This window comes from Coregonus lavaretus, assembly GCF_964263955.1.
Source record: "Coregonus lavaretus genome assembly, chromosome: 14".
NCBI classification, from domain to species: Eukaryota; Metazoa; Chordata; class Actinopteri; order Salmoniformes; family Salmonidae; genus Coregonus; species Coregonus lavaretus.
Genome location: NC_140001.1, coordinates 43,830,161 through 43,845,078, shown reverse-complemented (window position 1 = coordinate 43,845,078; position 14,918 = coordinate 43,830,161). Strand labels below are relative to the sequence as shown.

At 44.0% G+C, this 14,918-nt stretch overlaps 1 protein-coding gene across 1 annotated transcript; it reads left to right on the top strand.

Moving 5' to 3' along the window:
* Nucleotides 1–8,451: 8,451 nt before the first annotated feature.
* On the top strand, nt 8,452–13,824 carry coq5 (coenzyme Q5, methyltransferase). Its single transcript, XM_084176868.1, has 6 exons — nt 8,452–8,673; nt 9,232–9,381; nt 9,568–9,807; nt 10,088–10,194; nt 10,432–10,632; nt 10,863–13,824. The coding sequence occupies exons 1-6, from the start codon at nt 8,472–8,474 to the stop codon at nt 10,962–10,964; spliced, it is 1,002 nt and encodes a 333-aa protein (XP_084032994.1). The 5' UTR covers nt 8,452–8,471; the 3' UTR covers nt 10,965–13,824.
* Nucleotides 13,825–14,918: the final 1,094 nt, after the last annotated feature.

Below are 14,918 nucleotides of genomic sequence, written 5' to 3'. Positions count from 1 at the left end.
AGTCATTGTATCATTTCAAATCCAAAGGGCTGGAGTAGAGAGCCAAAACAACAACAAATGTGTCCCAATACCTTTGGAGCTCAATGTACGTAGCTGTGTGTGTGTGTGCGTGTGTGTGTGTGTGTGACAGAGAGAGATAGCATGTGTGCATGGAAGAGAGTATGTGAGTGAGAGAAAGAGGGGGAGCGTGTGTGTATGAGGAAAATCAGAGAGAGGCGTCTTTGTCAAATCACATAGAAAGTAACCATATCTGACAGTTTAAATCTAGCAAGGTCATGTCTGTTTGGATAGCCTGATGAATAATAACACCAACTCCATTTTCTCCCCTGTCCTCCAGTCAACCGGACAATTCCATGGTACCTTCTTATAATAATGGAAACTGTCTTCTCTTTTCTCTATCTGTGGTGCATTCAGAATGATACTTGGTACTGTTGTCATGGTAATAAGATGAGCAGCTCAGTGTGATATGGAGACCAATGGGTTTTGGGGGAATACAAAATACTGTTTTCATGAAAATTGTAAATAAATTAGTGAAATTGTAATTTATACCGTAAATTATTGTTATTTTGTATGTGAATGGGATATAATCTATATTTTGTATAAGTGAAGTACCTTTGTAGTTTTATTTAAATTAATGTGTCCTTCTGGTTGCTAAATAAATACTGTATGCATGTTTCTTATCCCTGTGTCCAGCCGTGATTAATCATACCAGCACACAAGACATACCCTACACATTTTCAGAATACATTATATGGATATTCACATGTATAGTGTGAATACATGTGAACAACCAGTATCCCTGCACATTGATATAGTACTGGTACTGAACTTGTATATAGCATTCAATACTGATGTGTTTCTATTTCTTGTGTGTTTTTTATTTTAACTGACCCAGTAATTGATTCCCTGCTCTTCTTTTAGTTTCAAATTGTACCTTTGATATTGTTGAGGAAAAGCTTGCAAGCATTTCACTGTACTGTTTACACCTGTTGTATCCTGTGCATGTGACAAATACACTTTGATAAATAAAAATAGTTTTAAAAATAGAATAATATCTAACAGTAGAGCTGGAAAAGGGAATTGTTGTTTATACACATAGAGAAAAGTATACTATTATACTGTAGGAGTACTGAAGTAAAAGTACTAGTACAGTGGATAAACATTATAGTCACAAACATTTTTAGAGAAGTCGTACCCATGAAGTACCTCTTTTTATCCATGTCCCACAAGTATACAGCTTGAACTAACCCTCCACAGTGCCTCCACTAAGCATCCATAGCCCTGTTGGGCCACTTCAGTCAGTGCTTGAAAAGATTATGACTCCCAATATCTGCAAGGAGGGTCATTTAAGCCCTGTTTTTCTCCAGAGCAGCAGAATGCTTATCGTATGTCTGAAATGACTGCCAGACTCTCTCTTGCTATCTCTCTGTAGATGCATAGACACAGAGTAGTGTCATGCCCTGGCTCTGGGGACACTTATATGTTGAGCCAGGGTGTTAGTTTCTATGTTTAGTGTTCTATGTTCATGTTCTAGTTCATGTGTTTCTATGTTGGCCGGGGTGGTTCCCAATCAGAGGCAGCTGTGGCTTGTTGTCTCTGATTGGGAACCATACTTAGGCAGCCTGTTTTGCACTTGTCATTTGTGGGATCTTGTTCCGGAGAGGTTTGTGTTTTGTTAACCTTAGGACTTCACGTATCGTTTTGTTGTTTTGTTGTATTGTGTAGTACTCATTAAAAGATGTACGCATATCACGCTGCGCCTTGGTCTGCTTCTTCTAACGAACGTGACAGAAGATCCCACCAATTAAGGACCAAGCAGCGTGTCCAGGAGCAAACGCCGGAGGTAACGCTAGTGGATGTCCTCCTCGGTTGGGGGAAGATCACCGAGGAGGAGGCCGTCCGCTACCGGAGGGCGATGAGGGAGGATGTCCAGGCAGGAGAGGAGAAGCGGCGCCAACCGGGCCGTCGTCGGACAGGCGAGAGGCAACCCCAATACATTTTTTTGGGGGAGGCACACGGCATGGACGACAGGGCTGCTGGAGGCAGCTACAGGGCGAGTTTGTGGACTAGGAGAGGAGGCCACCAGGTTACGGGGGCCATTGGTCAGGAGGGAGAAGGAGAGTGTGGAGGCACGGCGAGAGGAACTGAGTAGGCAGCAGAGGGAGCGGAGGTTTATGAGGAAACCCAGTCCCGCTCCTCGCACCAAGCAAGTGGTGTGTGTCACCAGTCCGGTCCGGCCCGTTCCTGATTCCCGCACAAGGCCAATGGTGTGTGTTCCCAGTACGGTCAGGCCCGTTCCTGCTCCCCGCACTAAGTTAGTGGTGCGTGTTCCCAGTACGGCCCAACCCGTTCCTGCTCCCCGCACTAAGTTAGTGGTGCGCGTCGCCGGCCCGGCCTGTTCCTGCCCCTCGCACCAAGCCAGTGGTGCGCGTCGCCAGCCCGGCCCGGCCTGTTCCTGCTCCCCGCACCAAGCCTGTGGTGCGCGTCGCCAGCCCGGTCCGGCCTGTTACTGCTCCCCACACCAAGCCAGTGTTGCGCGTCGTCAGCCCGGTCCGGCCCGTTCCTGCTCCCCGCACCAAGCCAGTGGTGCGCGTCGCCAGCCCGGTCCGGCCGGTTCCTGCTCCCCGCACCAAGCCAGTGGTGCGCGTCGTCAATCCGGCACAGCCCGTGCCTGTTCCACCGGTGCCTGGTCAGGTACCGGTCAGCTGCTCCACACCGGAGCCTAAGCAATCCGCTCCACCGATGTCCAGTCCAGCTCCAGCCAGCGGGACCAGACCAGGGGCGCTACGGGGGGGTAGCTAGAGAGTGGTGGTCACGCCCAGAGCCGGAATGCCCACCCGGCCCCTCCCCTGTTGGGTTTAGTTGGCGCGGTCGCAGTCCGCGCCTTTGGGGGGGGGGGGGTACTGTCACGCCCTGGCTCTGGGGACACTTATATGTTGAGCCAGGGTGTTAGTTTCTATGTTTAGTGTTCTATGTTCATGTTCTAGTTCATGTGTTTCTATGTTGGCCGGGGTGGTTCCCAATCAGAGGCAGCTGTGGCTTGTTGTCTCTGATTGGGAATCATACTTAGGCAGCCTGTTTTGCACTTGTCATTTGTGGGATCTTGTTCCGGAGAGGTTTGTGTTTTGTTAACCTTAGGACTTCACGTATCGTTTTGTTGTATTGTGTAGTACTCATTAAAAGATGTACGCATATCACGCTGCGCCTTGGTCTGCTTCTTCTAACGAACGTGACAAGTGGTGGGTATTCGGAGCAGACCTGGGTTCAAATACTACTCTAAATCATTTCAACTAATTTAGCTAAACTTGATTGAGCTAACCTATTGCATTGAAACCAATAGAGAAGTCCCAAAAGTGTAAACCAAGCAAACACAGCACACCTGGCACACCAGGTAGGCTAAGGCAAACGCTCAAAGTATTTAAAATATTTCTAATCCTATTTGAACCCAGGTCTGGTATTGGGGGTGCCATGTTTGACCCATTGGCTCTCTTCTGTGCAAACGGAGGTCAGTCATGCAACCTGCAGATTTGGAAGAGTGTGAGGTTAGAGATTCAATTGGAACCGGGTGAAAAGTAAAAACATGAACGGATATATTATAATCTAAAACATTTGTGTGGGTATGTGTATTTTTTTCTTCAAATGGACTAGTGGAAGAGGGCAAGAGGCTCTGGTTAACCTAACTCAACAGGACTCGTAATTTGTCAAATAAAATTGCACACAGAAAAAACCCAATTTTGAAGCAAGACTTACACTGACACTGCATATCTAGTTTGAATCCGACACACATTTAGAACAGATAATTCACTTAAAGTGAGGCAGATCATTGCATTTTTAAAAGGAAATATTATGTTCAACATGACCATGGGTCAGGATATGTTAACATTGTAGAGCCTCAACCATGCGGCAGGTAGCCTAGCGGTTAGAGCGTCGTGCCAGTAACTGAAAGGTTGCAGGCTCGAATCCCCGAGCCAACAAGGTAAAACATCTGCCGATGTGCCCTTGAGCAAGGCATTTAACCCTAATTGCACGATAAGTGTCTGCTAAAATGTAAAAAAAATACCTGTGGCGAACAGTTGACCTGAATGTTTAATACTTTGAAATACTGTCGTCTTACCCCCTCTACTGGTGGCATGCATTTCTGCTCCATACCAGTTTACAGCTGTAGGCTTATAAGAATGGAAGACAGCAGCACACTCTACTAACTCAGAATAGCATGGGGGTCTGTGCCACTGACCTCTCATGAAGACAGAGATAATGAGAGAGACTTGCTCTGTGAAGAAGGGAAGGAGATAGACAGAGAAACATAGTATTTTGCTACCACACAGACTACACGACACCTCGCCTTGCATCGACCCTGACTGCTCTTTTCACTCCCCTGGTCCACTGGTGCTGCCTAGCTATTGTTAGGCTGTAACACTAGTCCTGGGAGTCTAACTTAGCCCTCTCTCTCTGTATATGTGACACAGAGAAATAGGAGGACCTTTGTCTCCCCTCTCTCTCCACAGAGCCAGTGTGTTTCCACCATCCACCGGGTCCCTATGGGATGGCCATGCAGGCCATGGCCCTGTCCCCTGTTCCTCCTGTCACCTTCCCTGTAGCAGAGGCCATGAGAACAGACTGGTGCCAGCTTCTCCCTCTGAACATGAGACCTAGCCTCTAATTAACACAACAATAGAGACAATGGACCCGGGTGTCTGGTTACCAGAAGAGAAGAGAAGAAGAGATGAGAAAAGAAGAGAAGAGAAAAAGTTTGGTCCCAATCAATGAACAGGCAGGAGAACTAACACTTTCTGCACTAAAAGATAAAGAGGTAGAAGAAGTCAGAAACTGGAGCAGTATAAAACCACAAATAGGCTAGTGATGTGTGTGTGTCTCTCTGTGTGTGTGTGTGTGTGTGTGTGTGTGTGTGTGTGTGTGTGTGTGTGTGTGTGTGTGTGTGTGTGTGTGTGTGTGTGTGTGTGTGTGTGTGTGTGTGTGTGTTGTTGGCGTCGCATAGATATGACATCGGTAAGAAGTACCCAGTTAGAATGTTTGTGTTTTTTATGCCGAGAAACTCGAGAACAAACTCGTGAAAATAATGAGTTCCAACAGGGAAAAGTCGTTTTGAACGGTCATCCAACTCGGAAACTCTGGCAACATTCTAGAGCTCCGACTTTCCGACCTGAAGATCACTAAAGTCATTATTTGACCTAATTTTTTCCGAGTTCCCATGTTTTTCTTTCAAAATAGATGCAAGAGTTTCCAACTTGGGTTGGATGGATGACCGCTCAAAACAATTGTTCTCTTTTTTTACGAGTTCCCAGTTGTCTTGAACGGACTGAAGTCGGAGATTTCTGAGTTCCCAGATGTTTTTAACGCGGCATGAGATTCAACATGGCGGCCTGAAAGATGGCGGAAGCTGTTGTGGATTTTGAATCTAATGGCGGCAAAATAAAGGAGAATTTGAGTATTGTCCAAAAAAAAATTAAATGGAGCAAAGTCGTGTTCAGTGCTGAGAATGTCCCTTCGTATCTTGTACGGTTTGTTAAGGAGGAGCAGCTGATCGGATTATCAATCTTGAAGAATCCATTTGAGATATCCAAACTGGTGGAGAGAGTGCTGGGTAAAGTGAGGGCTGTGAGGATCACCAAAGGCGGGCTTGTTTAGATTTTTTGTACTTCTGAGGACCAGAACGAACGTGTGTTGCGTCTCACCCGATTTCAGAAGTTTGACGTGTGGTCTGTGTCTCTTCGGAACAGGGCACCCCTCAAGATGGCTAAAGTCAGGGCTGTCCAGAGCATTTCATATGCAACGGCTGTTAAAAGGGTTGAAGGTTCGAATGGTACTCCTGAAGAGTCCATGGTGGTGGATAGGCCTTCACTGCAGGCTGCAGGGGTTGCCTTTCACCAGCAGAACTCTGATATTTTAAAGGTTAACAAGGTGGACTTTGTGGCGTTTATACAGTTGAAATCGGAAGTTTACATACACTTAGGTTGGAGTCATTAAAACAATTTTTTCAACCATTCCACAAATTTCTTGTTAACAAACTATAGTTTTGGCAAGTCAGTTAGGACATCTACTTTGTGCATGACACAAGTAATTTTTCCAACAATTGTTTACAGACAGATTATTTCACTTATAAATCACTGAATCACAATTCCAGTGGGTCAGAAGTTTACATACACTAAGTTGACTGTGCCTTTAAACAGCTTGGAAAATTCCAGAAAATTATGTCATGGCTTTAGAAACTTCTGATAGGCTAATTGACATCATTTGAGTCAATTGGAGGTGTACCTGTGGATGTATTTCAAGGCCTACCTTCAAACTCAGTGCCTCTTTGCTTGACATCATGGGAAAATAAAAAAAGAAATCAGCCAAGACCTCAGAAGAAGAGTTGTAGACCTCCACAAGTCTGGTTCATCTGTACAAACAATAGTACGCAAGTATAAACACCAGGGGCCCACGCAGCCGTCATACCGCTCAGGAAGGAGACGCGTTCTGTCTCCTAGAGATGAACGTACTTTGGTGCGAAAAGTGTGAATCAATCCCAGAACAACAGCAAAGGACCTTGTGAAGATGCTGGAGGAAACAGGTACAAATGATCTATATCCACAGTAAAACAAGTCCTATATCGACATAACCTGAAAGGCCGCTCAGCAAGGAAGAAGCCACTTCTCCAAAACCGCCATAAAAAAGCCAGACTACGGTTTGCAACTGCACATGGGGACAAAGATCGTACTTTTTGGAGAAATGTCCTCTGGTCTGATTAAACAAAAATAGAACTGTTTGGCCATAATGACCATCGTTATGTTTGGAGGAAAAAGGGGGGCTTGCAAGCCGACGAACACCATCCCAACCGTGAAGGACGGGGGTGGCAGCATCATGCTGTGGGGGTGCTTTGCTGCAGGAAGGACTGGTGTCCTTCACAAAATAGATGGCATCATGAGGAAGGAAAATTGTGTGGATATATTGAAGCAACATCTCAAGACATCAGTCAGGAAGTTAAAGCTTGGTCGCAAATGGGTCTTCTTAATGGACAATGACCCCAATCATACTTCCAAAATTGTGGCAAAATGGCTTAAGGACAACAAAGTCAATGTATTGGAGTGGCCATCACAAAGCCCTGACCTCAATCCTATGGAAAATGTGTGGGCAGAACTGAAAAAGTGTGTGCAAGCAAGGAGGCCTACAAACCTGACTCAGTTACACCAGCTCTGTCAGGAGGAATGGGCCAAAATTCACCCAATTTATTGTGGGAAGCTTGTGGAAGGCTACCCGGAACATTTGACCCAAGTTAAACAATTTAAAGGCAATGCTACCAAATACTAATTGAGTGTATGTAAACTTCTGACCCACTGGGAACGTGATGAAATAAATAAAAGCTGAAATAAATAATTCCCCTTACTATTATTCTGACATTTCACATTCTTAAAATAAAGTGGTGATCCTAATTTACCTAAAACAGGGAATTTTTACTAGGATTAAATGTCAGGAATTGTGAAAAGCTGAGTTTAAATGTATTTGACTAAGGTGTATGTAAACTTCCGACTTCAACTGTAGCTATGGTGATTAATGGCACTGCCAAGGTGGAGAAGAGGTCCAGGAAAATAGATATCATTGTGGATACGGCGGAGCGGTTCCTGGGACTGAAAGGAACAATTTTTCAGCGGTGGAGTTGCATGGAGTATTGTCACAAGCCATACTGCACCACCCTCTTAGGCCCTAGAACCTGAGAAGAGAGATATGGAGATTTGAAGGAAGAAGTGGGAGTTTTGTTTTGTTTTTGTCAACATACTATTTTTATCAGTGGTGTCAAGTACCACTTAAGTAATTTTTTGGGGGGTCTGTACTTTACTTTAGTATTTATATTTTTTAACATCTTTTACTTTTTATTCACTACATTCCTAAAGAAAATAATGTACTTTTTACTCCTACCTTTTCCCTGACACCCAAAAGTACTTGTTACATTTTGAATGCTTAGCAGGACAGGGAAATGGTCCAATTCATGCACTTATCAAGGGACCATCTCTGGTCTACCCTACTGCCTCTGATCTGGCAGACTCACGAAACACAAATGCTTCGTTTGTAAATTATGTCTGTGTTGGAGTGTGCCCCTGACTATCCGTAAAATGTTTTATCAAAAAAGACAATTGTGCCGTCTGGTTTGCTTAATATAAGTAATTTGAAATTATTTATACTTTTACTTTTGATACTTAACTATTTTCAAACCAAATACATGTTTTTTTACTGGGTGACTTTCACTTTTACTTGAGTCATTTTCTATTAAGGTAACTTTACTTTTACTCAAGTATGACAATTGTGTACTTTTTCCACCACATATTTTAATTTGTTTTGATTCAGTTAGTTTTCCCAATCGCGTATGGATTTTCTTTTTACCTTGTTTTTTCAACCCGTCCAGTTGGTGGCGGAAATACACCTTGTTGGGTTGTAGTCCGCCATAAAACCCACAGAAGAAGAAGAAGAAAAATATCATGGCGGCCTCCATTAGGTTGCTCGCGCGGAGAATAGTTCGTGACGCTTCTCGAAATATCAACAGCAGCGTGTCTGGTCGAATAGTCAGGTCGAGTTGCCCTTCAAATCTTTCAGCTTGTCGATGTTTCAGCGATGGTGCCACGGACAAAAGTACACATTTCGGCTTCGAGACTGTGCCCGAAGGAGAGAAGGCAGAGAGAGGTAGATAGCTACGTTAATGGTGCTCGGATATTTATTAATTGATACGCCTAGCTTGTTGGTTCAGTTGGCCATTAATGCCCGACCTTGGATTTTATGTTCATTGCAAATGTATCTCAAAGTCTGTAGAGGCAAACCATTTTACCTCTTTAATTTAGTTAACGTTATCTAACTTGAAAATCGATTGTTAACCTTGCCCTAGAACGATCAGCGTGTGTAGTCTAAGTTTTGCAACGGTTAGCCGTGCATGCGCCAATGCTGGTGTAATATGGGGTGTATCTCGGCTTCTAAAGTAGCTTCCTATCCTCGTCTTGTCCATGTCTAATGTCTCCTTCATCTGTAATGGGGTACTGCTAATTCAAGAAAATCACAGTGAAACACACATGTCTGATGACAGTATTGTACCCAAAATGATCCATTCCCTGTCCCTGATATCGACTCGCTTCCTTCAAAACATTAACCCAGAGATTTTTATAGTTATGTTCATATATAGTTATGTTCATCTATAGCCCTGTTCATCTGTGGTCAACCCTTCACCTTTGCCTGTATGTGTATCTCCAGTTTACAAGGTGTTTGAGAGTGTGGCCCAGAAGTATGATGTGATGAATGATGCTATGAGTCTGGGGGTCCACCGGCTCTGGAAGGACATGCTACTCCATGTTATGAACCCCCAGCCAGGCATGCGCCTACTGGACGTAGCTGGAGGAACAGGTAGGCTTCCTATTCAGTGATCATAACAGTAGTCCTTATGTAGCACAGGTGATTTTGAATCAAGCTCTCGTGTTGAGCTAGCCCTGCCTGAGACTTGTGTTGTTCACATCCCACCTGTTACACACACTTGTACCTCCATTTTTTCTCTGTCAATTCAAATACATCACTTCAACTGTGCACCTCCAGGTGACATCTCCTTCAGATTCCTGGACTATGTGAGGTCTCAGCAGGAGCGTGTTGCACGGCGGACTGCCCGGGCCAACCAGACCCCCTCATGGCAGGAGATATCAACCAGCTACACGCCCCCCACAGAGGGAATAGAGATGGAGACAGAGGCCAGAGAGTCCAGGGCTGTCGTCTGTGACATCAACAAGGAGATGCTAAAAGTGGGCAAACAGAAAGCAGAGAGCATGGGCGTCAGTAGTGGTAGGGAGATTTAATATCAAGTTTTTATTGAATTACTATGTTATATTTGATATTATCTGGTGTATCACCTCACCTATTGATTAGTCAATCTACTATCTTTATTATTTATATGCATACAGTATTACCCTCCATTTACTATCTTCCTGTAGTACACCATTTTACCCTCATTAGACATGTATGTGGACTGTGCTTTCAGTAAGTAGTCATGATTTCTGTTGGCTTTACTGAGTATATGATGTGACATAACCCTATATGTTTTTCTCACCTGTGTGTGTCACAGGCCTGTCCTGGGTGGTAGGAGATGCAGAGGAGCTGCCTTTCGATGATGACCAGTTTGATGTGTACACCATCGCTTTCGGCATCCGTAATGTCACCCACATAGACCTGGTAATCTCCTTCTCAATCGCAGTGTAGGACATTGTGAAGCCCCCTGCAAAGGCTGGCTGCCTTTTTTTTTTCTTAGGTACTCCTGGCAAGCAAGGAAATAAACATTTGTCTTTAATCTTGCATTAATTGTACACCAGAAATCAAACTTAATAATGTAGCCAAATAGAATACTCTTCTACGGGCCAATGCTTACCAACAATTATAAAATAAAATGTTTTTCCTCTGTCTTATTTCCAGGCCCTACAGGAGGCTGTACGGGTGCTGAAGCCAGGGGGAAGGTTCATGTGTCTGGAGTTCAGTAAAGTCACCAACCCCCTGCTGTCCAGGCTCTACGATGCCTACAGTTTCCAGATGATCCCAGTGCTGGGGGAGGTGATCGCTGGTGACTGGAAGTCCTATCAGTACCTGGTGGAGAGCATCCGGAAGTTTCCAGACCAGGTAAGAATGAATGATTCAATCATCCTTCTGTACCTATTCCGTCTGGCCCTTTGGTGGCCAGAATTATGCCAAATAGATTTCTCTGAAACCATCTTATTCTTCAAATACTGCCCGAATACATTACATCAGTTCCTGTTGTTTATAATTCAATTGGATATTGTGTACGTTTGTATACCTAAGTTTTGCTGTATGTTTTTACTGAACTGTTTCTCTCTCCTCTCCCTCTACAGGAGACGTTCAAACGAATGATTGAGGAGGCAGGGTTCTTTTCCGTCCGCTACCACAACCTGACAGGAGGAGTGGTGGCCCTCCACTCTGGATTCAAGCTGTGAGCAGAGCAGTGCTGTTCTAGGATCGGGTACCTACTGTCGATTTATAATTGTATTCATTAGGATCTAAAAGGCAAAACTGATCCTAGATCAGCCCTCGTGCACTGAGACAATTTATGAATACGGGCCCTGGACTCTAACCAGTCAAGGCCGAGGCCCAGTGTGAGACAGACAGCTCCTCTAGGGTATGTGTGACTGGGGTTTTAAACCCAAGCAGATCCCACTGCAAACTTCCAAGGAAACAATATACACAGAAATGGAAACACTGACATGCTGTCTACAATATTTGTGCATTATATTTATTTTTCTGATGGTTTGAGGAAAGGCTGGTTTTCTCAGTGGGTACAATAAATCTATTTAGCAGGTTTCATTTTGGGGTTACAATGTGAACCCAACCTCTGCTCACAGGTCCTCTAGAGGCCAGAAGTTCTGTCCCAAATGGCACCCTATTTCCTATATGGACCCTGGTCAAATGTAGTGCACTATATAGGGACTAGGTTCCCATTTGGGATGTAGCCTGAGCGACCAATGGGAGGAGCACTTCGCAAAGGGAGCATCATGACACCACAATTTAAAATCTCTCAATATTTTTTGGTGATGTCAACCAAAAAGTGTCAACCGGTTTTACAATAAAAGTAAAGGCCTACAAACCTAAGTCCTCTTTTGTGCTTTAGCAATCCAATATTGTTTCCCGCTTTCAAAATAAGTACTAACTACTGTGAAACATCTTTAAATGCTTGATTTAGTGAGATTCGGATGGATTTTCTAGTCACTTTTCCCCATCTGGATAGAGCAGTCATCCCATGTGAAAAGTCCTATTACCCTCCTCTGGTCAACTGAGAAACTACATTACAGAAACTACAGAACACATGATCACTCTGAAAGTTATGGATTGATATGGTCCCCTGTTGCTGAAACTTGACTGAAATAACCCTGAACCACACAAAGCCACTAATTGTGTACAAATCAATCAAATAAAACTTTATTGAAAGCATATTTTAAAATCGCAATACATTTTACAGTAAAACAATAGGATGAAGGAGAATTTTCTGTTTTAAATTAAACCGAAAGCAATAAAAGAGACGAACGCAAGAACATTCAAACAAAATATGTGTAAAATAATAGTGACAGAGAGCCTCACAACAGAGCATTGTTTTATGGAGACTCATTTTCTGTTTTCTTTTGTCTTTTATTATGACTCCTGGCCAGTCATCAAAGGGATCTGAGGACGGTCGGATTGTTGTGGCCACTGAGTTGTTTTTAACATTTGAATACAGCTGTTTAAAATGCAGTTGTTCAGTGTAAATGCATTGCTGAGTTTCAGTGTGAGTATCATATGTACTAAGATTTATATTAGCAGGGGTGGACTTAGACTTAGCAAGGCCAGTCCCCTTTATAGTAAAGACGTAATTAAACTGTAAAAATGTATTACCTTTTTAATGTGCCCAGAACACAACCAGTCATGATGTTTTCATAATTGTCGAACAGATCACTTTAAAAAGTAGGTTACCTTCGCACGTTGATCCAAAATAATTCCAGCATCCGAACAGTGCACTGTGCACCAGCCAACTTTCCTTCAGTTCGCAAGCGGCTGAAACGATCTCACCGGAGAAATCACCCGAGAGAGTGAAACAGCGCCCTTCTGTCTCACTATATGTAGCCGTGCATCTGACGCTGTCTGGCCAAAAAGAGTATGACATGCCATACTCTTTTTGGCCAGACGGCATCAGATACATGGGCTACACATACAGTGCATTCGGAAGGTATTCAGACCCTTTGACTTTTTCCAAAAAAATTTACGCTACAGCCTTATTCTAAAATTGATTGGGGGGGGGTGCAATGCAAATAGTCTGGGTAGCCATTTGATTAGATGTTCAGGAGTCTTATGGCTTGGGGGTAGAAGCTGTTTAGAAGCCTCTTGGACCTAGACTTTGCGCTCTGGTACCACTTGCCGTGCGGTTGCAGAGAGAACAGTCTATGACTAGGGTGGCTGGAGTCTTTGACAATTTTTAGGGCCTTCCTCTGACACCGCCTGGTATATAGGTCCTGGATGCCAGGAAGCTTGGCCCCAGTGATGTACTGGGCCGTACGCACTACCCTCTGTAGTGCCTTGCGGTTGGAGGCCGAGCAGTTCCCATACCAGGCAGTGATGCAACCAGTCAGGATGCTCTCGATGGTGCAGCTGTAGAACCTTTTGAGGATCTGAGGACCCATGCCTAATCTTTTCTCCTGAGGGGGAATAGGTTTTGGTTGACCTTCTGGAAGGTTCTCCCATCTCCACAGAGGTACTATGGAGCTCTCTCAGAGGGACCATTGAGTCTTGGTCACCTCCCTGACCAAGGCCCTTCTCCCCCGATTGCTCAGTTTGGCCGGGCGGCCAGCTCTAGGAAGAGTCTTGGTGGTTCCAAACTTCTTCCATTTAAGAATGATAGAGGCCATTGTGTTCTTGGGGACCTTCAATGCTGCAGAAATGTGCCTCGACACAATCCTGTCTCGGAGCTCTATGGACAATTCCTTCGACCTCATGGCTTGATTTTTGCTCTGAGACCAACTGTGGGACCTTACATAGACAGGTGTGTACCTTTCCAAATCATGTCCAATCAATTGAATTTACCACAGTTTGACTCCAATCAAGTTGTAGAAACATCTCAAGGATGATCAATTGAAGCAGGATGCACCTGAGCTCAATTTCGAGTCTCATAGCAAAGGGTCTGAATACTTATGTAAGTAAGGTATTTCTGTTTTGTATGTGTAATAAATTTGCTAAACTTTCTACAAACCTGTTTTCGCTTTGTCATTATGGGGTATGGTGTGTAGATTGAGGATATTGTAAAAAAAAAAATCATTTTTAGAATAAAGGCTGTAACGTAACAAAATGTGGAAAACGTCAAGGGGTCTGAATACTTTCTGAATGCACTGTACATGTCCTCTGCCTCGGCAACGATGGCAGTATTATCAGCAGCACCTGCAATAACTTAGGTACATTTCTTACTTTGTATTTTCTCTGCCCCGCTCTGAAAGCACCTCATTGCTGCAGCATGCGGAGCATGGAGGGGCTTCAAGCTGAGAAATTATATAAAACATTTGATTTTATGTCATGTCCAGCTCACAAGGCCCCTTGAGGATGTGAGGCCTGAGGCAATTTCCTCTTTTGCCTGATGTTAAGTCAACCACTGTATATTACGTCTATTCAATAGGAGTTTAAAAGTGTCTTCTCTTCCATGCAAGTCCTGGCATGGTTTGAATACTACTGCCCTGCAGGAGACCAGGGGTTCAGGTCTGCTAAATTGACAGTACTTTTTGTGATCCAATTGAAATTTTTGTCATTTAGCAGACGCTCTTATCCAGAGCGACTTACAATTAGTGAGTGCATACATTTTTCATACTGGCCCCCCGTGGGAAACGAACCCACAACCCTTGCATTGCAAGCGCCATGCTCTACCAACTGAGCTACAGGAGGGCCAATAAATCATTCTAGATAAGCCTAGCTGTCAGTAGCTACTGAAATCCAAAATGAGTGGCACCTCGAGGAACAAGTTGACACAGCTTAGGGTGTTGTGAAACAACCATTCACCTTATAGGATGTCGATATCACATATCACACTTAAAACGGTAGTCCAAACTAACAATAATCCCATAGGATCTAGATATCACATATCAACAGATGTCCAAACTAAAAGCTATAGCCTAAAATCCTGAGGAAAGGGCACAGTTGATTTGTTGTGTCATGTCCTCATCTCCAACCCTACAGGCTGGATTGACTTCAGAGCAGAATGTTGTTTAATTCCTGAAGAGCCACAGGCTTTTATTCCAACACGCTTCTTTTTTAAATTCGTTTAACCAGGTGTGTTACGGCTGGGCTGGAACTAAGGTTGCAAAGTGAGGGTAAATTACTGGAAACTTTTGTTGTTTACCAGTAAACTACCAGAATTTTGGCAACTGTCAACTTTTTGGGGG